Source organism: Syngnathus acus, chromosome 21 (assembly GCF_901709675.1).
Source record: "Syngnathus acus chromosome 21, fSynAcu1.2, whole genome shotgun sequence".
Classification (NCBI taxonomy): domain Eukaryota; kingdom Metazoa; phylum Chordata; class Actinopteri; order Syngnathiformes; family Syngnathidae; genus Syngnathus; species Syngnathus acus.
Window position 1 is genome coordinate 932,259 of NC_051105.1, and position 24,559 is coordinate 956,817.

Here is a 24,559-nt window from a genome sequence, read left to right on the forward strand (position 1 = left end):
TGCTCCTCTCGATTCACACCCTTCTTACAGTGACATTTTGCGCTCCTTGTGCTCCTTGTCTGCAATGGGTGTCAAAAGTACTCGAGGTGCTGTGTAAACACACGTTTTGCACCGGAAAATGTGTCATTCATGTCGGCTTTGCACTGTCATTAACCCGCTTGTGCTCGCAAGGGCACAAGGCTCGTGTAAAAAGCTTCTTGTTTACTCTGCATGGAAGAAAGAAAGGCCACTTCAACCTTGACTCACACATTTTGTATGTAGCTGTTAAGGTGCCCAAGATGCATTTTTCTTCTTCTTGCCTTTTTTGGACTTGGCACAAACTGTGACCAACCACAAGCTGAGATCGCACAGGGTGTTTGGCCTCCTCGTGACTTTGCTTTAATAATTAATCATCAAGCATTTCAAGGCCAGTCTGAGTTTTGCTTTTTTTTCTTGCTGCACTTACACGAGATGGCCACCAGAGGATAATGTTGCTATTATTTTCAGGATATGGGGAGGGGAGAAAAAACAACAACAACCTATGATCCCTTATTTGCTTTTCCATAAGAAAGCTACCCAGGCCCAGAAATGATGTGATTAAAAAAAAGACTGCCACAATAGAGCAAATGAAAGTGGACTGCAAAGAAGAGGCCGGATGATGAAAAGACATTGTTTTCCTCTTTGGCCTCATCTTTCGCTGCTTCCATCAGTTGGGCATCGCTGTCGTCTTCCAGGTCTGAACACGTCCGGATCCCTGCCATTGTCTGCTTTGCTCGCATTCCTGCGATGACATGCGGAGTGACCTTAGGGAGGCAGGCGCTTCTCAAACCCCGTCGCCATTCTCTATGTTCTCCCATCAGCATGGAATTCAGTGGGAAGAATGAATGAATAAATAAATAAATAACTTCTCCCACTATAGCAGCAAGAATTTCAAATGCGGCTCCACGGCTCCGAGTCGTATCAGATGACTTGCAACAGCTGAAGGTGGACGGGAGGTAATGCGGAACTACGAAACAGCTGGAGGGAGCAACAGCGCTCGCAAACAGGCCGGTCGGCCAGGGCATGGAATAGCTCCAATTTGTAACGCTAAAAACACCTCGTGTATCGCACTGGGTGTGCATGTTGCTGTTTGATTGAAGATGAAGAAAATCTCACTGACCCCACCGAGCTCATGCACACACTGCCTGCAAAACGAAGAGCGATTCCCTGATCTCTGCCTGAAAACATTTGGGTTGGGCATCAACAGACATCAGTCGTGCAGCTTTGATCCAATTCATGAAAACAACAACAAAAAACAAACGCAATGATTGCATCTGACGTACCACGAATCACCAATAAAGTGTTTAGGCACAAAACAACGGTGACCCCCCCCCTTCAACCTCGCCCGCTGAATTCTTTCAACTAAGGTTAATCAGTCAGCAAAATACCGTAAGTTTCCGCTTATGTATTTTGAATGCAAAGCCTGGCGTAAGCTAAGCAGTCTTCCACGCGCTGGTCACTTGCGCTATCTTTAGCCTGGGCTGGCAAATGAATGGAAGCGGCGCACTTATCTCCCCTCGCTGTCATCGAGGCTGCCGGTATTTTTAGGGGACGGCGGCAGCTGCAAAAGCATTTAACAGTATTCCACGAACAATGACACTCTGAACAGCGCGGAGAGATCCGGGGGTGCCGTTCAGAATCCGAGACGGGCGAGGGGCCCGTAGTTGGCTTCCAGCAAAGTGAAAGCTTCAAATATGCGGCGCAATACAACGGGCCCAGCTATGCGCACAAGATGAATTTGAAGCGGACCGGGGACATTGGCCACAGAGGACCGGCGCTACCGCTTCTTGACACGACGGACCGCGGCGACTGCGGAATGTACGTGGACGGTCGTCACTGGCAACTGAAGCGAGGTAGGTCATCTGAGGGGTACGCGGCGCACATTCACAAGGGCCAGGGGTCATTTCAATTCAATCAGACGCGTAAACACGCCGCCTTCACCTGCTCACCACCGGGGATATTCATGACACTTTCGATGAAGTCCAACCTGGAACATTTTGTCCCGCTGTGCAAACATGGATCAAATCAACATAGACCAAGTGGAAACTTACAACATATCTACGTTTTACCCCGTCTCGTTGAGACAAGGAATTCAAGGCTCACTCGCTGATTAATTGAAGTGTTTATTTCAGTATTTCGTGTTCGGCCATACAGAAGAAGCAAGGACAACAACGTCATTTAGGGGAATTCAGATTGACTTTGTTGCGGTTACTATTGTGACTTTTGTTGACAACAAATAATCCCGATCAAGGGATGTCGTTCATATTTGTCAACTGCGGGCGTGTGAAGCCCCTTGAGACGATTAAGGGCTAAACTAATCAATTCAATCCAAAATGATCTTGATTTTTGATCTTGCGTCCTTAAGACATTTCCAAGTGTTCTGTGAACTGGTATTGGTGACTCATATATGTACATTTTCACCAAGTGCAAAAAGTCTGCCTGCTGCTCTGGCCCAAATGATGATAACTAGCGGAATTCGCGAACCATGTTGACAATGAAAGGTATGACGGAGGGAGGTCTGGCATATTTGCACTGGAAGGTCTCGTGGGTCGGCAAAATGGTCCCCGTGAGCATGTGTGTTTCAGAAGCTTCTTTGTGATAGTTGACACACACGCGCGCACACACACACACACACACACTCCCTCTCTCTCTCTTGCAGCTCTTTATTTAGCTTGAACTATATTAAGCACTTTCTGACTGAAATACAGCACCAGCTGTACTCGCTGTGTGTTGTGGCTGCCTTTGCAGTGGGAGCAGGCCGCCACCCACAGCCCCGCCAATCACACGGCCGGGCGCCTTGTGTTTTTCTGTCATGTAGACAGCTCTAATTCAATTAAGGCTAATAGTCATACCATCCGCATGTGCTGAGGCATGTAAACGTTTGGATCATTGTTGGCTTGTAACATCAATTTCAACTGTAGGTTCAGGTATCGGATTTATAACAATCAATCTCAACCAATTTTACACTTTCCATTTCATTTTCATAAAATGTTTCATTTCTTTACTAAAATATGTCTGTGCACCTTTCTATGCCACTGACATAGTGACAAGCAGCGCAATGAAATTCTCTTCCTAACCCTAAACCCCAACCAAGCCATCAAGCTAACCCTAAGCTAGTGATGTCAATTACCACAATGTGATGAAACAGTGAGGCATTTATCCAGAAAAGCACAGTCACATTTCAGAAATAGTTTTATTTGGTTGTTTGATTTCACGCTTGAAGGGCAGGCAGGCAGGCAGGCAGGCAGGCACTCCAAAGACACAACTATTGTTACACAAGCAATTAAAAATGCAGTTCACCTCGTCTTCTTTAAATTGAATAAAGCAGGGAGTATTGCATGATATTACATTGCCCCATTTAACATATCAATTTTTTTTTTTTTGTAGAAATTACCTTTGAAGAATTGGGACTGCACCGTTCCACGTGAATAACATCAAGTTTGGCCGTCTAAAAACCGCTTGAGGTGAAACAAGGCCGACGGGGCAAAGATGGACGTATTTGGTGGCGCGCCGCGCTTCCTGGCCTATCCCAGGCCGGTGGGGGTACAGAGCGGGGCCGACGCCGTCCTCAAGTGTCAGATTAGTGGCGACCCGAGACCAGCGGTCATATGGGAGAGGAACAATGAGAAGATTGACCCACAAGGACGATACCGTGTCTTTGAGGATGGCAACGTTTACAATTTGATCATAACCGCCGTTACCATGGAGGATAGCGGTCAGTATATGTGCAAAGCAAAGAACAGCATTGGCGAAACGTACGCAGCAGCCACGCTCAAGGTAGAAGGTGAAGCACAAGAGCTGGAGTTAAGAGAAGAGAACAAACCGCGATTCCTCATCAAACCTCTCTCCACTCGAGCCGGTCGCGGAGAAGATGCGGTCTTCTCCTGCAAGCTTTGGGGAAGTCCACGACCGGAGGTGACTTGGGAAAAGGACGGGAAAAAACTCAGCGAAATATTTGAAACCACTCACTTCAGCGTGAGTTACCAGGATGGTGGATGGTTCCAGTTGAAGATCTTCAAGACCCGTGCACCGGACGGTGGCGTGTACACGTGTAAGGCGAGGAACGAGTTTGGCGAAGCGTTGGCTGGAGCCGTGTTGCTCGTGGACGCGGGCCCCGGACACGAGGAAGACGGAAGCCGCAACGGCTACACGAACGGTCACAGAAAAGCTCACCACGGAAAACAGAGGATCAGCAGGCAGATGCCCAATCAACACAAAGACCAGATGACGACCAAGTCGACCAGAGTGAAAATGTTTTCAGTGACAGAGGGCAAGCATGCCAAATTCCGCTGTTTTGTGACAGGAAAACCTAAACCGGAAATCATTTGGAGAAAAGACGGGAGGCTGATACTGTCCGGAAGACGCTATTTGTTATACGAGGATCGAGAAGGATACTTTACGCTCAAGGTTTTGTACTGTAAGCAGAAGGATAATGGAGTCTATGTGTGTGCCGCGTCAAATACAGCAGGCCAGACCCTCAGCGCAGTACACCTCTCCGTAAAGGGTAAGTCCAGACACGGTTCCTCAAAATTGAGAGCAAGTCTGTTAGGTTTATTCGCTGACCGAAAGTCCCAAATGATTGTGGCAAAAAACGAGTCCAAGTCGAGTCCAGTCCCAACTATGCAAGTAATTCTGCTGTCTCTTATCTTTGAGCTGTGAATTTGACATGTTGCCTTTCCCATTGTCCTCATTTCATAGAAAACATAGTCCTTGAATCCAAACGTAATCAACTTTATAGTTCCCTCCATGATACTTGGTTCTTGAGGTGGCCGACGTACTCCGTATCGTGGGATAATTGTGGGGTGGAGATAAATCTGTCAAAAACAATACAAATGTCCCAAGTCCCTAAATTAGTGGCTGAATGTTGACCTGTGTCAAGCCATGCAACTCGAGTCCTCCACCTCTGCTGTCAGTCTATAACGGTTTCACCAGCAAAGAGGGCACGTGTGGGGTAGCGCTGATGTCGTCTGTCCTCGGACAGGATTTCCCTCCATTTGATGCTTGAGTGATGTCACTGACATATGTCTAAGAAGGAACGCTGAGATCATGAGGTACATTTCGGCAGTGGTATAATGTCACAGAGGGAGGGACCGTGTGATCACATGTCTCACATGGCTGTGCGAGTTCCAAACATATTGGCGTATGGGACATACATCCTGTATTTTATTTTTTCTCGAAGACATAAGTGGTAGCACTTTAGAAGAATGACGGTGATTTGATTTTAATTGGACCACGTTCCAAGCAGGTAAACAAAGGAGCTGTGCGCAGTAGTTGACAGGTTCTGGTCATTTATTTCCTATCCAACACATCAAGGTCGTGCTAACCTTTCGATTCCTCGTCCCGTTGAGTCGCTCGTTTGTTTCAAAGAAAGATGTACTCCCCTTTTTCTGGTGCCAGAGCCACCTGTGCGGTTCAAGCAGCCCCTACTCGATCTGGAGGTATGGGAGCGGGACTTGGCTGTTCTGGAGTGTGAAGTTCCGGAAGACTCTGTCCCAATCACATGGTACCTGGAGGATCGACGATTACAACCAGGCGCCAAATATGGGATGGAGGAGTGGGGAACAAAGCGTAGACTTACCATCCGTGACATTGGAGTCGATGATGACGGGATTTACCTGTGCGAGATGCCTGATGGTGGACGAAGCATCGCTGAGGTAGCAGTGAAAGGTATGCCACGATCACAAATTCCAAAACAAACGACATTGTTGCTTGCAATCCATTCTGGTTTAACTTCAATTCGTTCTTTGAGTCTTGCATTTCCTCCAAGCTTTGTAGTGTTATTGTATGTTGGTAGTCATTAGCTCCGGCTTGTGTTTTCAAACCGTGTCTTTATAGGTCCAATTATCCGGAAGCTTCCAAGGAAAGTTGATGTTTTGGAAGGTGAAAATGCTGCCTTTTGCGTTGAAGTGGAAAAAGAAGAGATGGACATACACTGGTACAAGGATGGTGTGGAGTTGCGCGAAACCCACCAGACCATCTTGAAGTCCTTTGGCCGCACTCATATTCTAGTTTTTGTCAACACGATGCCCCAAGACTCTGGCTTTGTCATTTTCTTTGTGGGGAGATCCAAGACTTCCTCTCAGCTCAGAGTGAAGGGTAGGGTTCAGTATAATGACGCAAAGGTAACAATCAGCACAAGTCTGTCACAACTGACGTCATGCGTCTGCTTTCAGCGGCCAAACATTGCCCTCCCAGTGTCCCAGTGGGAGTGCAGATCAACACAGAGCGGGCAAATGCAGCACTTCTTTCGTGGACTCCAGCCCAAGACTCTCGCAAGAATCCTCCATCCGGTTATGTACTGGAGCGACAGGAAGTCGGTACGGGTTCACAAGAGTGGCTACAGTGTCTGACGACCGACTCTGCCACCTCAGTGGAGATCCTCGGTGATAGCGTGCCTTGCGAGGCCGATTATCGATTCCGTATTTGTAGTGTCAACAAATATGGAAAGAGCAACAATGTGGAGTTCCCTAGAGCAGTGCACTTGGGTAAGTTAAGAAAAGAATTTGTGTCACGGATGATCATTTCTTACGTCATTTCAATTGATTGTACTCTCCAGTTCCAGTAGCCAGGATACAAACCCCCTTACAGGATGCACTGGTTCCAGAGGGACAAGACGCCGTTTTTACCATTGAATTATCTGCATCCGTTATCGGTACATGGTTCTTAAACGGCACGCAGCTTCAGGACGATGAGCGTTTTTCCATGCGGCGCTCCAGAACACATCAGACTCTTCGGATCCAAGCCGTTCGAGACACAGAAAACGGAGCTGAAATAACATTTATTGCATACGGCATTCGGGATTCGGCTGCGCTCTATATTCAAGGTGAGTGTCTCAAGCAGTTCAAGATGTACGTTGACTGGACAAATAGACCACTTTGATAAAGGCGGCCCTGGGTTTCTCATATCAACAGCTCCACTCGTCAAGTTTTCGATCCTGTCAGAAATGGATCGAAACAAATTTGTTGAAATTGGGAACCCCATCGTGTTGTATTGCGAGCTCTCAGACCCGGCGGCTCCTGTGCACTGGTACAAGAACGGGGTGGAATTACAGACAACAGATGGTCTTCACATTCAGTCAGAGGGTACCATGAGGAGGATCGTCATCCAGTCAGCAGAGTTCGCACATTCGGGTGTATATTGCTGCGACGCCATTGACGATGTCATCAGGTTCAATGTGGAAGTCGAGGGTAAGCGAGTCCTTCTTATCACGTGGTAGTTGTACAAAAGTTGTCTTTTGCTACCATTTATGTGTGGCTTATGAAAAACCATTCACAAAAAGAAATGACTATATCTAAATATCCATAGCGCCATCGGCGAGATTTTCAGCAATTCCCGAAGCAACGAGGAACAAAAGCATCCACGTAGGCTCCCAAATTCTTTTACGGTGCGAGCTGTCAGAGCGCGATGCCCAGGTGCACTGGTACAAAGACGGCTCAAAGCTCATCCCTCAAAACGGAGTCAACATTCAAGCAGACGGATTGCTGAGGAAGTTGCTTATCCCTTCGGCTGACTTTTACCACTCAGGGTTGTACTGCTGCAAGACAAAGGGTGACAGCGTCACCTTCAATGTGACCATCAAAGGTGATTTATTAGGCGGCAAAATGGAAATATTCGTAAATGTAAAGCAACTAACTAATGTATGAGCTAACTCTAACCATCTCCTTGACCATGAAAGTGATTTACCTGTCAGTTGTCAGGTAAAACGAACTGAAAACAGGTCAGAAAAGTTGGCTTAATTGTGACATCAGATATTGAACTATATCTTTAGCTCAACCGGTGAAGTTCTGTCCACTTCCTGAAGAAATAAGGACCAAGTCCATTGAAGTGGAGAGTCCTGTTGTACTGCAGTGTGCCGTTTCTGATCCTGAGGCCCAGGTTTGCTGGTACAAGGATGGAATGCCACTTGTTTCGAGCGCAGAGTTCCAAATGCAGTCGGATGGAACCACAAGGACTTTAGTTGTTCAGGCTGGAGAGCTGCACCACTCTGGTGTGTACCGATGTACGACAAAGGATGACGCCGTGGACTTTGGAGTTGATATAAGAGGTGACTTTTTCCTCTTCTGCGTAGAATTTTTAACCTCACCTCTTATTTTAAGATGCCACTAACAACACTTGCTTCAACTTCATGTAGTTTGTAAGACTTTGTTCCATTATGACTGTGATGCATTATGAAATCAAAGTCTCAAAATTCATTTAACATTCTAGGCAGTTTCTTTTCAAAGGTATTTATTGAGCTGTCTGAATTCCCAATGCTAGCAAAACCAGCGAAGCCCTCCGATAACTTTGACGTTACGAAAGCCCAGTCCTTTGAAAAGGGCGAACCTTTGGTGCTGGAATTTGAGGCGGCAGACTCCACGTTGCCTGCGCAGTGCTATAAAGATGGTGCAAAGCTCTTCCCACATAAAGAGCGTGAGAGTCATGTGACTTTGAGCAAACCGCTTGTCTCTTCTGCTGAACTTGTACATGCGGGGCACTACAACTGCGAAACGTCAGATGAGACCGCCCACTTCACTGTTGATCTGCAAGGTGATTATTCATTGATTGAACCAACCAACCAACTAACTAACATTTCATTTTGGACCTGTGTCAAATGCTGGTTTTATTGTTTTACTAGGGATTCTTGATGTAAGTGTCAAACTAATCTCTCCTAGCAAACATTGCAAATGCTCGTCTATTTGTTTTGCATCTTGGTCTGATCTATGACACTTTAGGGCAAGTTGAACCTTTTAACCCCCTTCCTTCATCAGCGCATGGATATGCACATTTTTTCCACAATTATGATTTGAGTCATCACCTTTAGCTCCATCTGCGCCATTGTCGCCTTCGCCGAAGTTTGTGGAGAAGCAATCACTTGAGGAGGGCCCCTGTGCCTTGGAACCACCGCGTCAAATTTCAGACCCTGAGAGTCATTGCCCACACCAGGCTGAGGAGTCACAGGAGAAGGCTGAAGCTACAGGATCAAATTCGCAACATGAATTTGTCATGGAAGACATAAAGAAGACACTAGTCATTGAACCAAGTCATCCGTCAAACTCTGGAACATACTACTGTGCAACAGCAGATGATGTTGCTCCATTAGTTGCAAACACTCAAGGTGATTGATTGTGTTTGTCTTTAGCCTGCGTTTTCAATTTGTGTTGATTGTCCGATTGTGCAAAGACATTTATCTTTTACGCCAAAACCCTTTTTCTAACACCCCACCCTCAATGATTGTCCATAGTGCCAGCTGTGACATGTACTCCAGATGTTGCGAGGGCCAAGTCTGCTGAAGAGCGCTGCCCAATTGTGCAACAATTTGAAATTTCAGACCCCATTGCCAAAGCTTGTTGGTATAAAGACGGAACACCAATCTACCCCAAATTGGAAACACTTTCTGAACCCGAAAGCAGCATCCAGCAAGCATTTCCACCTCCAGTCACACTTGACTTGCCTGGTGTTGAGAGTTTCACCTGTGAAACGTCTGGTGCCGCACAGCCAAATGAGGACATAAAAGGTGTTTGCCCCTGTTATGACTGAAATATTTTGTTTGTCGTCGGGAGGTATGACCACGCTCATTGTTTTCTCTTTGGCTTTGTCCAAACAGAAGAGCAGTGTCACTATGGTGGTGAGATTGGTGATGTTGCTGATGCATCTGCCCAAATCACTGCGGATGTCAAAGGTGATTTCATGTAGTCCAACATCAGCCATCCATTTTAACCCAGTCCATACATGCCATTAACAATGGTGGTGTTGTACTCTTGTCTCCATCATCTGAGGCACTTGGCCATTTATTCCTCCTGAAAATTGCTTTTTGCCATCCTGTCATCGCTGTTGTGTCTTTGCTGTAGAGAGATATGGGCGTGTAGCGCACGCGCTTAAACTAATATATATACATGTTGTTTGTCACTTCATTTTTCAAAATAACAGACATCTTTGCTCTTTAAATACTGCTTTCAACTCTTTAAGCTCATTCCACGTGTGGCAACCAACATCACCAGATCCTTCAAACCTTTGCCCCGTTGCAATGACAAGAAACTCTTACGAAAGCAATGTGCATCTTAAAATAATCAAGTAAGGCGAATCTTGTTTTTATTGACGATTGCTTTGTAGGGTAAGAGCTCAATTTCAGACCAAACCTGGTCGACCATCTTGATTGTCTTTGCAATGGATTAGCGCATAACTCCATCCTAACCCACAATGATGTCAATGAAATTCTGTTGTGAGAAGAAGCGTTGAGACCGACAACCACTGAAAACCTTTCTGCTTGTAGCTGCACTGCCACGGTTTGCCTCTGAACAAGAGGAGATCCGCTCGACAGAGGGCAAGTGCATTTCCCCAAAACCCAAGTCTGGCAGCTCTGGCGGCGAGAAGACAGATTGTCAAGCACATCAAGCACATTCAAGGCAAAAGACCACTCCTCCGTCAAGTCACAAACGCATGACGGAAGGGATTTCGACAAAAGACAGAAACGAGCATAAGGATCAACCACAAAATCTTCAAGCCAAGTCTGTCAAAGCTCAATCTCACTCCAACCCAATCAAGCATGCAAAGCAAGCATCAATCATGAAACTTGACACAAGAAATCTTACTGAATCCCAAGGTGAGGAAATGATTTTCCATAGGCAGAAGGCAGAAGACCCCAAGGTTTCTGGGCAGTTCATTACTTCCTCTCAGACAGCTGTACCATCAGAGGTTGTTTGTAAGTCCCTGCGGAGTACAAATGTTGAATCAGAGGAATCTAATCTCAAGTACGTATCTGCCCCGTTAGAAGAGCACTGTTGCTCAGCACCAAGTACCGTTCCATCAGGCCAAGGTAACCAGCAAAAGGCTTCTGCCCCCCATTCAAGTCACTTTACTAACCACATAGAGACTGCGTCGGTCCAATTAGGCCAGTGTTGGGACTCTATTAGCAATCCTCAGATGGAGAAGTCCTTTAGAGCAACGCAGTCCACAAGAGTTCAGGCAGAGGAGCTCCGCAAGTCCACAGAGGTTTCAGACTTCCTGACAAATAATCTTCTTAATTCCATCCAGGCAAAACGACTTGTTTCAGACAACCACAGTAAGTCCATACAGACCGATATTTACCAATCAGAGGCGATATCGACTGTCTCTACAACAAAGCCTGTTTTGGCTGATACGACACAAGGTTTACCAATGGAACGGTGTGACGCTCAACACTCAGCAATTGTCCAGCCAAGGAGAAATTTCCATTTCCATACCCCATTTGTTGGACCGGATGACTTATGTCAAACAGTGCAGGCCGTGACTCCCCAACTATGTCAATCCATGCTAGAAACAGCCGTCCTGACGGCTCATCACCACAATACGGAGGCTGCCAAAGACCAGGATCAAGTTCACGTCACACTGAAATCTGAACGAGGATCGTCAATGCAGTTTTCGGGATCCTCCCGTTTCGAGCAGACGGCGAGTGTCCAATCAGAAGAGAGCTATCGGACATGTGCCAATGTCACTGCAAATAAGGTGGCTGTTGAAGGTGATTTACTGTAAATGGTTAGCATTTGCAAAGAAAAGAGCACAATCAGATGTTTTGTAGGGATCATCTTAACATTTGCCCTAAAAGGCCTTTTTAAAGCTGATATGTTTCCATGCATACATTTCTAGATTGTCTTTTAAATGGTGTTGGTCTGCTCCACTGTTTTGTCAAATGAGTGATAGTGATGCAATTTTTCTCAATGTACCTCAAAACATCCCCAGCTCTACCTGTGAATATTTCAACACCGTGCCAGACGGCGAGCATCAAGCCTGCAGAAGTGGATGAGCCGGTGGCGCTCCCTGTAGTGCTCCCGTGTGAACCGTCAATTCCGAACAAGGTCGTCACCGAGCACGACGATGGAGTAGAACGGCGCCAAGAGGCCAGCCGAAAGCCGACGGTCGTCACCGAGCGCGACGATGGAGTAGAACGACACGAACGGGCCAGCCGAAAGCAGACGGTCGTCACCGAGCGCGACGATGGAGCAGAACGACGCAAAGAGGCCGGCCGAAAGCCGACGGTTGTCACCGAGCACGACGATGGAGTAGAACGGGACGAGGAGGCCGGCCAAAAGCTGACGGTCGTCACCGAGCACAAGGATGGAGTAGAACGGCACAGAGATGCCAGCCGAAAGCCGACAGTCGTCACCAAGCATGACGATGGAGTACAACGACACGGAGAGGCCAGCCGAAAGCCGACGGTGGACGGTTCCGTAAGAGAACCGGCTTTGCGTTGCGCTGAGCCCCCTGAGACGGGGATTCATAGCTGGGAGACAACAGATGATGCTATGCCAGTTCTAGTGGATGTTAAAGGTGACAAGCAGCCGTTGTCAGGAACTATAATTAACTGTACACTTTTAAGATACTACGTACCGATGATTACTTATGGGCGGATAGATCGGAAGTGCTTTATTAACTTTTTCTTGTCCTTCTTCTGCGCTCTGAGATCTTTGCCCTCGTGCTTGCTTTCCCTACACTGCTTTTAACCCAAAGCTTTACCCTACAACCTGACATTCTTGCCCATCTTTGCAAAGGGCAGACCTCCAGTAGCCACAAATGGAAAATTTCGATCCAGGAAATGAGGTGGGGGAAAAAAAATGTTCCTCACCGGCTGGATAGACTGCCCTGAACTTAAAAAGCAATTAATGATGCTGAGGCGGCTTGCTGGCCCATTTCAATGAGCATGCTAACAGTCTTTCATGGTATCCTTTGTACTAATGTCTTGCGTTGGCACAATGTGATAACATCCGGTCCTGAAAGTCTTTTTGCTTTTGCCTCTTAGGCATGAATTATATGCTGGGTGAATGGCAATAAAGAATGCCTTATTGGCTTACCTCTTTCAAATATTGCCCAAGGACAACTCTATCCTCCTCGAAAGCATTGCTACAAGTGAATTAGTTTAAAGCCAAAGAGAGGACGGTGGTCACATAATGCCGAGATTCTCGAGTTACACGTTGTCTCACAAGAATAAGACCATTTTGGCTAAATCTAGTTCAATACAAAAGTTAGAGGATTTGATGGTACTCTGACAGAAAAAAACAACAACATTCTTTTGACAATTGTACTTTATTTGGATCCGAAATAAGTTTTCAAAACTAATTGCATTTTGCATTCCATCCTCTAGTTCCTCTTCAGACCTTTTCAGCTCTAACAGAGACTGAACAGAATCAGACAGTCATGGCAGGCTGTCCCATTGCTCTCCAATGTGAGTTGTCGGACCCCGGGGGACAAGTCACATGGTACAAAGACGGAACAAGGCTCGGATCGCAAACTGGAATAGAGATCCAGTCAAAGGATAATTTGAGGAGTCTAGTCATTCCGTCGACCGAGGTGGCTCATTCTGGAGTATACCGTTGCCAGTCGAAGGATGATGATGTCCAGTTTACTGTGGAAGTAAAAGGTGACGCCTACCAGAGTCTTTCCTTGTTTTGCACTGCCACCTAACTGAGATTGGCGGTTGGCCATAATTCCAACCAAATCACAAAAAGTCGCTAATCTTTCCCAACCTTGTTTGGTTTGCTACTCTTCCAAAATGGCTTCCCTTCAATCCTGGTCTGGTCCTTGAGGGCCAGTTTCCTGGATGGTTTATATGACTACCTGCTGCAAGACACTGGATTTAAATGATCAGCAAGGTCTGCAGAAGCTGGATAATGATCTTAAGCATTTGAATCTGGTGCGTTGCAGCAGGAATCCGTAAAAGACATGCAGGAAATCGGCCCTCCAGGGACTGGCTTGAACGCTTTGCATCATTTCACCAGTAAGATGGACAGATACATGTTCTTGTTCTACTACTAATAGTACTACTACTGTGTACTACTTGATGAGGTTACAAACCATCTTTCTTACGCTAACGTATTGTTGCTCTTATGTCCATTACAGTTGATTGGGTATTTAGGTTAGCCATGTATTAAGATTTTTTTTTTCCAATATCTTAAACATGTAGCTCTTCCAGCAAAGTTCTCAGAGCTTCAGGAGGCAGACAGAAACAAGACCTTCCAAGAGGGCAGTGCCATTGTCCTTAGCTGCGAGCTCTCTCAGGATTCTGTCGTTGACTGGTACAAAGATGGGATCAAACTACAGCAACAAAACAATTTGGAGTTTCGAACAGAAGGTCGGAAAAGAACACTTATCATCCGATCCGCTGAATCCGCACACGACGGCTCGTATGAATGTGCAACAGCCGACGACAACCTCACATTCAAAGTGGATGTAAAAGGTGATGGATTTACTCTCGTCGTCTTCTTTTTGTTATTTATTCACTTTCTTCTGCTATTTTGCTGGTCCCCAGGAATAGGGGACCTGTTCGTGTACAGTATTCAAAAGCTCCACTGTTCTTTTTTCTTAGGCCGATTGCCACATATCATGCCAGTTCTGCAATCAGAAAAACACAAGACGATTGCAGCTGGTTCTCCCATTATTCTCCAGTGCGAGGTATCAGATCCAGTTGCCCAGGTTTCCTGGTTTAAAGATGAGGCCGATCTCTTTTGCAAAACTGGCCTCGACATGAAAAGAAATGGGAGCCTCAGAAAATTAATCATTCACTCTGCTAAAACATCGGACTCAGGCCTCTACGGCTGTAAACTTGCTGAAGACGTTGTCACATTCCATGTGGACGTCCAAGGTGGGATTTCCTTATGTTTGATTTCGAGGAGCATCATGAGCTCAAAGTGGTTAATTGACACCAAATTGTCTTGCTCTCATCTTACTTCAACTCTTTTCTACTTACCAGCCGCTCCTGTACGGTTTGCAGCAATTCCAGACAAAGAAAGGAACAAATTGGTAGAGGCAGGCTGGCCAGTTAAGATGCAGTGTGAAGTCTCAGAGCCAACTGCCCAAGTCCAGTGGCACAAGGATGGCGGGAAGCTGCATCCAAAAAGTGATTTTGAAATCCAAGCAGAGGAGACATTGAGAGCGTTGGTTATTAAAGCTGCAGAAGTCAGACACTCTGGGATGTACAGCTGTGATTCTGCAGATGACCACATAGAATTCAAGGTGGATGTTGCAGGTGATTTACATATTTTCAAAATCATTAACTTTTGGGCTTTTTTTTTATGTGCAACTAAAACAATTTAGGCTACTTGAGAGTGTTTGTAATCCTACAAGAAGGTACTATACAGGTTGAAGATGCTTAATCCCAAGGAGTGAAAAACCTGCAGTGTCTTACCTTTTTTTCCTTTCACTTTTGTGATCTCCTGCTTGGTTTGCTCTGGTCTAACTGGTGTCGTCAACCCTGGTTTCAACAAAAAAGTTCCGATCGATAGACTGCATGCTATCCAAACACCATCCGAAATGTAACCTGTGCCAAATGTGGCCAAAACGGATTGATTCCTTCCTTCCTGAAACTCTGCAATTCTTGTAGCATTGGTTTTATTCTCAGCTGTTGCAGAGGTTAAAGCCAGACAGTCGGTTGAAGCGGGCCATACTGAAAAAAGGCAGCGCAAGGGCTCAGACGCCGCAAGTCACCCTGGCTTGCATGAGGATGGGGTCAAACACGTTCCCAAATCAGCGACAAAGATCGATTCGGAAGGCCTCACAAGGACACCTGATCTGGAGCCAGCAGGGCCTTCAGGCTCTGGGGAGTACAGTTGTAAAAGTGACAATGAGTCAAAGTCCAACGATTGCGATGCGGAGGTGAAAGGTGATATGCATAGCTTTTTCTTCTCAAGATGTGATCGTAGAGTTGGATACTCTGCTACAAGCTCAAGTAACCCGCAAAAGTAAAATCATCCGTCAAAAAGCTCTCAAGCGATTCACATTCCATTGCTTCAAATGTAATTAACGTCCATCTCTAACCTTTATGTGGTGTGGTTTAAAAACAACAACAAAAAACAAGGTGTTGGAAATGACATTGATCTCGGCATGTCTTAACTGCCATGTACGTATGTGGCTGCTGTGAACGTGACTTTTAAGAGCAAGTCAAGAGCAGCGTCAAGTATAATCATCCTTTATGTGCCTTCAGCCCCACCGGTAACGTTTGCCGATGTCCCAGAGGAGGAGCTTTTCAAGAGCGCCGTGGAGAAATCAGAGCTCGGCCTGTCGTGCCAAGTGTCAAAGGCCGATGCCGTTGTCCAATGGTACAAGGACGGAGCCGAAATCCGGCCGAGCGACAATATCGCCGTGCGAGCCCAAGCCACAAAGAGAGAGCTTGCGATCCACTCAGCCCGGCTTTCTGACTCGGGCATCTACACCTGCCGTGCAGGAGACAACGCCGTTGTGTTCAAGGTCAACATTCGAGGTAACAAAAATGTTCCAGTTTGCTTGAATGCAGTCTAAAAATAAGAGTGCCAAAGTTCTGACCGTTCCTTCCAAGAACCGCCGGTGATGATCGTATACCCGAAAGAAGATGTCCACCTCGACCGTCACATACCGGAGGAAATTATTCTCAGCTGTGAACTGTCCCGTCCAAACGGAGTTGTAACCTGGTACAAAGACGGCCAAAAGCTCCAAATGAGTGAAAATATCAAACTGAAGGTCGAAGGTCCTTATCGGCGACTGAAGATTCTAAAGAGCGGAGTTGAGGATTCTGGAGAATATGTTTGCGATACAGCCGATGATTCGATATTCTTCAACCTCAGCATTACAGGTAAAATTCACAGGCCCCCCTTTTGAGGGCGTATTGTTAGTTTGGACATCTCAAAAACAAATGCACATAAACTGTAATCCTTTATTCAGAACCTCCAGTCCAGATCGTATCTCCTAGTCAGTCCCAAATGGAACTGTGCCAGCAAATGTCCGAGAGGATGGTACTGAGCTGTGAAATCTCACGGCCAAACGCGGTGGTCCGTTGGTACCGAGACGGACTTGAGGTAGAGGAGAGCGACAACCTCATACTGGAGGTAGATGGTGTGTACAGACGACTCATCATACCTGAAACCACCGTCAAAGATTCCGCAGAGTATGTCTGTGACGCAACCGATGACTCCATGACGTTCTTTGTAAATATAGCCGGTAAGGAAAGTCACAACTCTACAAGATGAAACCTTAATCCGTCTCTCACCACCTTTCAATGTTTTCACAGAGCCTCCTGTCCGCTTTGTCCGTCCACGAAAGATCGTGAACAGACTCGAAAAAGTGGTTGGCGAATCCTTGGTTTTGGATTGTGAGGTGTCTAGACCCAACGCTGTGGTTCTCTGGAAGAGGAAGGGAGAAGAAGTGGAAGATTCCAAAAACCTGACCGTTGTGGAAGACGGTGTCGTGCGTCAATTAACTGTTCACTCGCTGACTTTAGAAGATGCGGGTATATATGTCTGCGATGCAAAAGATGATGTCATGGATTTTCACATTCAAGTCAAAGGTGGGTCATACTTTGAAATCATCAGACAGTGATTGATCTGTTTCACGTCTCTTCTCCTTTTTTCCAGAGTTGCCTGTCCAAATAATCGGGAAAACCAATGCTAAAACAGAAAAGCAATTCTTGGTGTCTGATGACATTATCCTGGTGTGCGAACTGTCCAGACCAAACGCATCCGTCCGTTGGTACAAAAACAATCAACCGATTGATGACACGGAGCGATACTGTTGCGAAGAACAGGGCGTTTTCCGATCACTGGTCGTCCTAAACGCTTCTCTCGAGGATTCTGGAGAGTACACTTGCGATGCAGCGGATGATAAGATGCTTTTTCATATCACAGTCACAGGTAATTGCATTGGAAGGTTATTCCCTCTGGAAGACATTAACAGACCGCAATGGTCTTTTCCTCTAGAGCTCCCGGTCAAGATCGTCGGAAATTCCGATCACCCGGAACATCACATACTACTGTCAGGAGAAGAACTTATTTTAGAATGTGAGGTGTCTCGGCCAAACGCCAGCGTTCAGTGGCTCAGGAACGGCGAGACTCTGAAAGCGGACACCCGTGTTAAAATTTACAGCCATGACGTCACAAGGAAACTTGTTCTCTCCAAACTTCAGCCGTCAGACTCTGGGAAATATGTTTGTGATGCCGCAGATGACAAGCTGATTACAATTGTTGAGGTGCAGGGTAAGAGGAGAATATGAAGATTTGATAATATCACCAGATGACCTCGGGTTGAATCCAAATAAAGTCATTTTTCCCTCTGCAGAGAAACCAGTCAAGTTTGTGAACAAAAAGGCAACCAATCAAATGTTAGCTTACGAAAACGAGAGCGTCACACTGTGTGCCGTGGTGAGCCGAGACAAAGCCAATGTGCGCTGGCTGAAAGATGGCCAACTACTGAACAAGGACAACATTCACATCTCCAGCGAGGGTAATACCCACAAGCTCACCATTAATCCCCTGCACCTGTCTGATTCTGGAGACTACGCCTGCGATGCAAACACAGATGATATGCATTTCAGTCTTTTTGTCAAAGGTAAGACAGCGGCTAATCAAAGGCCGCTCCCCGTTTCCATCCTGAATATTCCCTCCATGATAACCGAGTTCATTTCTCTGAGATGATATTCCACACCTCCTCGTCAGAAATGAAGGCCAAATTTATCCGACCGTTGGAGAGCGTGGCGTCTCCGAAGGGCAGCAGCGTCACGTTACGATGCGAGATCAATAAGCCAAAAGGAGACGTCCAGTGGCTGAAAGACGGCTCGGAGATCCCGCCGAGTCGTCGGCACAGAATACGGGCGCAAGGTCGAGAGCGGAGTTTTACCATCTTTGAAGTGCTTGAAGAAGATGCGGGCACATATTCTTGTGAAAGCACAGATGACAGAACCTCAGCTACTGTCACCGTCAACAGTAAGTAGGAGAACAAAAAAAGAATAATTCAAGCGTTTTTAAAAAAGATGTCTCAAGGCTATGCCCTTTCTTTGCTTCCAGTCCCCCGCGTTGTCGAGTTCATAGCGGAACTCCGGAACATCACCGTTTGCGAACGGGAAGACGCAGTCTTCAAGTGTGTGGTCTCGCCGGCAGACACTCAGCTGGTGTGGCGCCTGAATGGCAAACAGGTCGTCCCCAACGAGCGCACTGTCCTTTCCAGCAATGGCCTCTGCCACACGCTCTGTATCCGCAACTGCGTGCTTTCCGATAGCGGCGCCGTGACCGTTGATGCCGAGGGTTTGCTGTCAAAGGCTGAACTCCAGGTTCAAGGTGAGTGTCCAGTCCCTCAACGAGTGCCACACTCACAAATCTGTTGTTCACAATAGCCCTTAGTCCTTTGGCGATCTATCTATCTATCTATCTATCTATCTATCTATCTATCTATCTATCTATCTATCTATCTATCTGGTGTTTTTTTTTTTTCCAGAACAGCAGGTGACGTTCACCAAGAAGATGGTGCCGGTTACAGTCGAGGAGTATGGCGAGGCCACCCTGGAGGTGGAAGTGAGCCTGAATTGCAGGGAAGTGCAGTGGATGAGGCAAGGGGTGCTGATCCACCCCGGGGCCAAATACACCCTGAAACGCAAAGGCCCCAAGCACAGCCTGACCATCCACAAAGTGGCCGTGTCCGACCGGGGCTGCTACAGCTGCGAGACGCTTCACGACTGCACGCAAGCCCAGCTCACCGTGGAAGGTGAGTGTGAGCCCACGTGTCGCCGCCCTGCCGCCATCGCCGCCGTTGCTGTTTATTTACCTGCGTTGACGACCGCACCGAGCATGTGCTGGTAGCCGTCAGTGACTTCCAGTCATTTGACTGAGCGAGGCGCCGCCGGATTCTTGTACTGGGATTTGATTGCAACTGACAGCTGACTGCCACCCTGAATGAGGCAAATTTGCGAGCACGCATTTGAAGCACAAGTATTCACATTCTGGACACAACACGGAACTAAACACACCATTTTCGGGGGGCGTCAATCTCTCTACTCTAGGGAGTAAAGGTAAAAAGAAAAGTCAATACTACGGTTGCCGAGTATTTCCAACATATCCCACCACCGGTTCTACGAGGAGCAAAGCCGATCCGTTGACGGTTTTGCCAATAACGGTATGCGGCACATGCCTCGCAAACGCGTCTGCCCGTCGAGTGACTCGAGGTGTTTTCTTTCATCACTCGGGAAGGGCAAAGTCAGGACCTCGGGCCGCTGGCAGCGCCAATGAATTTGGATCTCCCTCTCATTGCTTCTAAATTTACACCCTGGCCTTCAAAACTAAGGTTGTTGTCATCGGGTCTCCAAAATAAACACTCCTTTCTTTCCCCACAGGTTAATGGTCGTCCATGTTAGAATGCATGAAAAATGTTGGCAGGTTCAAAGTCGGCTTTGGTCTAAAGACCCGTACTCACAAAACCAAAATATCAGTCTGATTCTCATCAAGAAAACAGAAGCCGGGCAGTGGACGTGCTTCCAGTCCACATTGAATCATTAGCTTGGTTTCAAGGCAAAACAATTCTGTGTGTTCCCGCTGGTCTCAACATGACATTCTGATGTGTGGAAAAATAATTAAGCAGATGGTTTTCAGCCAGCTCAGTGTAGGACATCTCATTTTCAACATTATACCGCCCCCTGCTGTCGACTGATAACGACATCATGTGTTTTCGGGCTCTCAGTGTCACCGTCACGACTTACCTGTTTTTTCACCCAGATCCGCATGCTTTAAAAAAAACGAATGCATGACACATGTTGAGGTGCCAATTTTGCAGGTATCTCATTTGATATTTCATCCACATTCTCTTTGCAGCTCGAAAAGTCACAATCAAGAAGGGCCTGAGCGACCTGAAAAGCATGGAGCGGGAAACAGTCACCTTGGAGGTGGAACTGTCCCATCCCGGTGTGGCCGGCACCTGGTGGCGAAACGGAAACCAGCTCAAGCTGTCCAGCCACTTCCGCATGAGCGCCAAGGGACAAGTCCACAGCTTGACCATTTGTAACCTCTCGGTGGAGGACACGGCCACCTTCACGTTCTGCGCCGACAAGCTGAAAACGTCGGCCAGGCTTGTTGTCAAGGGTAGGCCCTTTGAAGATTGAGAAGGATTTGCGCCGAGGCCATTTTATTGCGCGGGCCCGCCTTGTAGTTGGGCTTTCTCTCGGAGGTCTTTTAGGCCTGTGAAACTATATAGACGCCTCATCATATTTGGAGGTGCAGCAAATGACCAGCTCAGTGGCCTAGTGGTAGAGTGTCCGCCCTGAGACTGGAAGGTTGTGGGTTCAAACCCCGGCCGGGTCATACCAAAGACTATAAAAATGGGACCCATTGCCTCCCTGCTTGGCACTCAGCATTAAGGGTTGGAATTGGGGGGTTAGATCACCAACTGATTCCCGAGCGCGGCACCGCTGCTGCTCACTGCTCCCCTCTCCCCCAGGGGATGGATTAAAATCACACGGGGATGGGTTAAATGCAGAGGACAAATTTCACCACACCCAGGTGTGTGTGTGACGATCATTGGGACTTTAATCTTTAATCTTTTTAATTACTATGATTTGGAAAAGACTTTGTTTGACTTCAAATTGTCCAAAGCTTTGCTGGCAATGTCAGACTCTCTATTCATTCGCACTCAGGTCTTGGCCAATGAAAGATAGAGAGTCTTTGGTGACATGGATGTTTTGGGGCTGCAGAAGGAAAGGAATTTCACAGTGCCAAATATACACTATATGTATTTTGTTCGTTTCTGTCTCTCTCCAGAACCTCCAGTGACAATTTTCCGAAAATTAGAGGACCAGAAAATCCCCGAGGGATCAGTCGTCTCCATGGAGTGTGAAGTGTCCAGGCACAATGTGGAAGTTAATTGGATGAAAGTGAGCGTGACTCTGGGTCGTCTTGAACGATGACTTCAAATCTAGTCGCCATCACCTGAACGTGTGCCTCACTAACCTACGCTAGTGCAGTTTCCGCTTTGCTACGTTCCCACTCATGTTTGGGATGATGACTCTCCACCCATGGAGCAGAAGTAGGTCAAGTGCAAATCTCTCTAATTGTTGTTTTGGCTTTGTCATCCTTCTCAGAATGGCAGCAAAGTGAAGCCCGGCAAAAACGTGCGTATTTACGCCATCGGAAGGAAGCGCTTTCTTCAGATCACCAAATGTCTCGTCGGCGATTCTGGCATGTACACGTGCGATGCCGGAGAAGTGGCCACAAGCGCCACTGTGGAGGTCTACGGTAAAGTCTGCTGCCAACATTGTGGTCTTGGTCGACAACAGTTTGAAAAAGATGCTTAAAAGTCTTTGCATCGATCAAAGCTACTGCTTATGGTGTTCAGGTTGCAATGGTCAATCATATGCAAAGGCCAGCAATAATTGGTAGGACTGAACACCAGGAAAAAACCCAATCTGGCCAAATAGCACTCAATCAAACGAAAGTAGCAAGTATTCCGAATAAAGTCTGCCGCCAACATTGTGGTCTTGGTGGACAACAGTTTGAAAAATATGCTTAAAAGTCTTTGCATCGATCAGAATCTGACATGTAGGCTACCGCTTATGGTGTTCAGGTTGCTATGGTCAATAAGGTGCAAAGTCCAGCAATAATTGGCAGGACTGAAGACCAGGAAGAAAATCAATTTGGCCAAATAGCACTCAATCAAACGAAAGTAGCAACTGTTCACAAAGAGTGTGCAGTGATCCACCTACCTTTAAGATGTATACACCAAATAATGCAAAGTGGCTGTGCACAAAAAACAAAAAGTTGGTGAAAGAAAGGTCAAAGTGGCGTTTCCTGTTTGGCTTGAGGAGAACTCACCAATGAGCGTGCAGCTCGCTAACATGCGTTGAATTCCTCTCAACACTGCCATCTGCTGGCGATTCGGAAGAGCAACGATGACTGCAAATGAGGGAACAGGACTGCAACATGAATTCTAAACACACTTGAGTCCAACACACAAATATCCATTGGCAGAACGGGAGCTGCTGGTCGTGCAGGACCTGGAGGATTTAAACATCGCCGAAGATCAGAACGCAGTCTTTGCTTGTGAGATCTCAGTAGAGGACGTGCCGGGAGAATGGTACAAAAATGGGGAGATGATTCATCCCACCAGTACCATCAAGACCCGACAGGAAGGTCAGTGAAATTAAGGTTGGAAGCAAAAAGCCCGGGTGCATGTGAATTTCATTTGTTTTTGTCGCAGGGACCAAACACTTTCTGCTCATGTGCAATGTGCGACCTGAGGACTCCGGCGAGATCAAATTTGTTGCCAGACATGTGAACTCTGTTGCCAAGTTGCGGGTCAAAGGTAAAATTCTTGCTACCTCACGTTGTGTCCTTTTCAAAGTCAAAAGGGACAAATTGCAATTTCCAGTGATTCCCCTGAGCATCGTGAAGCCTCTGCAGGATAAAACGGCGCTGGAGAAGAGCCGTGTGATGCTGGACTGCACCGTGTCCAACCCGCGCTGCAGCATCCGCTGGTACAAAGGCAGCAACGTCATCCTGCCCTCGGAGCGCTTCGAGATCAGCAGCGAGGGCTGCTATCGCAAGCTGATCATCCGCCAGGTGGCGCTGGACGACCAGGGCACCTACAGCATGCAGGTCGGGGAGTACACTTGCTCGGCCAAGCTGACCGTGGAGGGTAAGAGGCGAAATGAAATGATGACAGGGCAGTGGCCCCTGGGCATCGAATGACCGATTGATTTTTTGCCACTAGATGTCAGTGCAACTAACCAACGTCAAGCAAACACTCTTCTCACTTTTTGTGCACAACGCAGCTCAGCCTGTTGTGATGGTTCGAGAACTGCCAGACGTGGAGGTGGTGGCCCCAGCTCAAGCCTGCTTTGAATGCGAGGTGTCGACCTCCGTTCAGAACCCGCCCACCTGGACCGTGAACGGGGAACCCGTGCAGTCCGGGGCTCGGGTGCGCCTGGAGAAGCTGGGCGCCGTTCACAGATTGACCTTCCAGCAAACCTCCACGGCCATGAGCGGAGTGGTCCTCTTCACTTGCGGGAAAGCCAAAAGTTCGGCCCAGCTCAGAGTCTTGAGTAAGTCAAGTGATGACAACAAAAAATTAGGTACTCATTACATGGCGTGAGGGCTCAGTTCCTATCCACCGCAAATAACTGGAGCTGTACAAGCAATTAAAAATCTAATTTCCATCCCACGTCCTGTTTTAGAAAGACTAATTGCTCACACCAATCGTGAAGAAATGTCAATGTGAAAAGATGCGATTGGTAGTTTATAAATAGCGGCAACATTTTGGCCGAGAGAGTGCGACATTTTGCAGATTGTAGCGAGGAGTGGGAAACAAACTCGTGCTCTATTTGTGGCCAGTGTAGGTCAGACGCAAAAGAGCTCACGCGACCCTGAACTTTGGAAACGCTTGTAAAGCCGTATTAGCGAGAAAAGCGCCTTTTCATCAGAGCATTCGGCGCCATTCCAATCAATTCAAATGTTTGCTCAATGGGACAAAGGTTTCGACGGATTTGGGTTTTGAAATGTTGCAATTCTTGCATTTTTTTTTTCTTTACAGGTGCTCCGTGAGCGAGATTGCCCGTAGTCTGCCTCCGGACTTCCTCCCAGCTCGTCTATCGACGTGAGGTCAAAAGGCTCGGATACAATCTCATGTGTTTCAATTCTGTTTTCCTTTTGAAGTAGATTGCTTTTCAGAAACCCAAATTCCTGTTGACATGAACAATCTTGCATTTAGTGTGCCATTTCGGCTCCTTCTGAACAGAACGGGAAAAACACTTGGGAGCGTCATGTAAATAATGTGTGCAAACAGTTTTCAATAAATTCTCTCATGATAGAAATGA

At 47.0% G+C, this 24,559-nt stretch overlaps 1 protein-coding gene across 6 annotated transcripts; it reads left to right on the forward strand.

Annotated features, from left to right (window-relative positions):
• The first annotated feature begins 1,559 nt into the window (after window positions 1-1,559).
• On the forward strand, window positions 1,560-24,559 carry LOC119139840 (obscurin-like protein 1). Of its 6 annotated transcripts, XM_037280855.1 has the most exons (39): window positions 1,563-1,871; window positions 3,406-4,522; window positions 5,416-5,685; window positions 5,854-6,114; window positions 6,192-6,503; window positions 6,575-6,841; window positions 6,930-7,205; window positions 7,324-7,599; window positions 7,787-8,062; window positions 8,275-8,544; window positions 8,819-9,112; window positions 9,239-9,253; window positions 9,326-9,511; window positions 9,602-9,676; window positions 10,268-11,491; window positions 11,713-12,300; window positions 13,112-13,387; window positions 13,931-14,203; window positions 14,333-14,608; window positions 14,717-14,992; window positions 15,365-15,625; window positions 15,947-16,222; window positions 16,298-16,570; window positions 16,660-16,935; window positions 17,006-17,281; window positions 17,349-17,624; window positions 17,691-17,966; window positions 18,049-18,318; window positions 18,426-18,692; window positions 18,774-19,043; window positions 19,201-19,467; window positions 20,568-20,834; window positions 21,510-21,622; window positions 21,830-21,983; window positions 22,716-22,877; window positions 22,945-23,049; window positions 23,116-23,382; window positions 23,519-23,788; window positions 24,277-24,559. In XM_037280855.1, the coding sequence occupies exons 2-39, from the start codon at window positions 3,508-3,510 to the stop codon at window positions 24,285-24,287; spliced, it is 11,043 nt and encodes a 3,680-aa protein (XP_037136750.1). In that variant the 5' UTR covers window positions 1,563-1,871; window positions 3,406-3,507; the 3' UTR covers window positions 24,288-24,559. The 6 variants fall into 6 exon arrangements, 5 of the variants coding, with proteins under 5 accessions (XP_037136750.1, XP_037136749.1, XP_037136751.1 ...); XM_037280854.1 differs by having other exon boundaries at window positions 9,239-9,511; XM_037280856.1 differs by lacking the exon at window positions 15,365-15,625 and having other exon boundaries at window positions 9,239-9,511.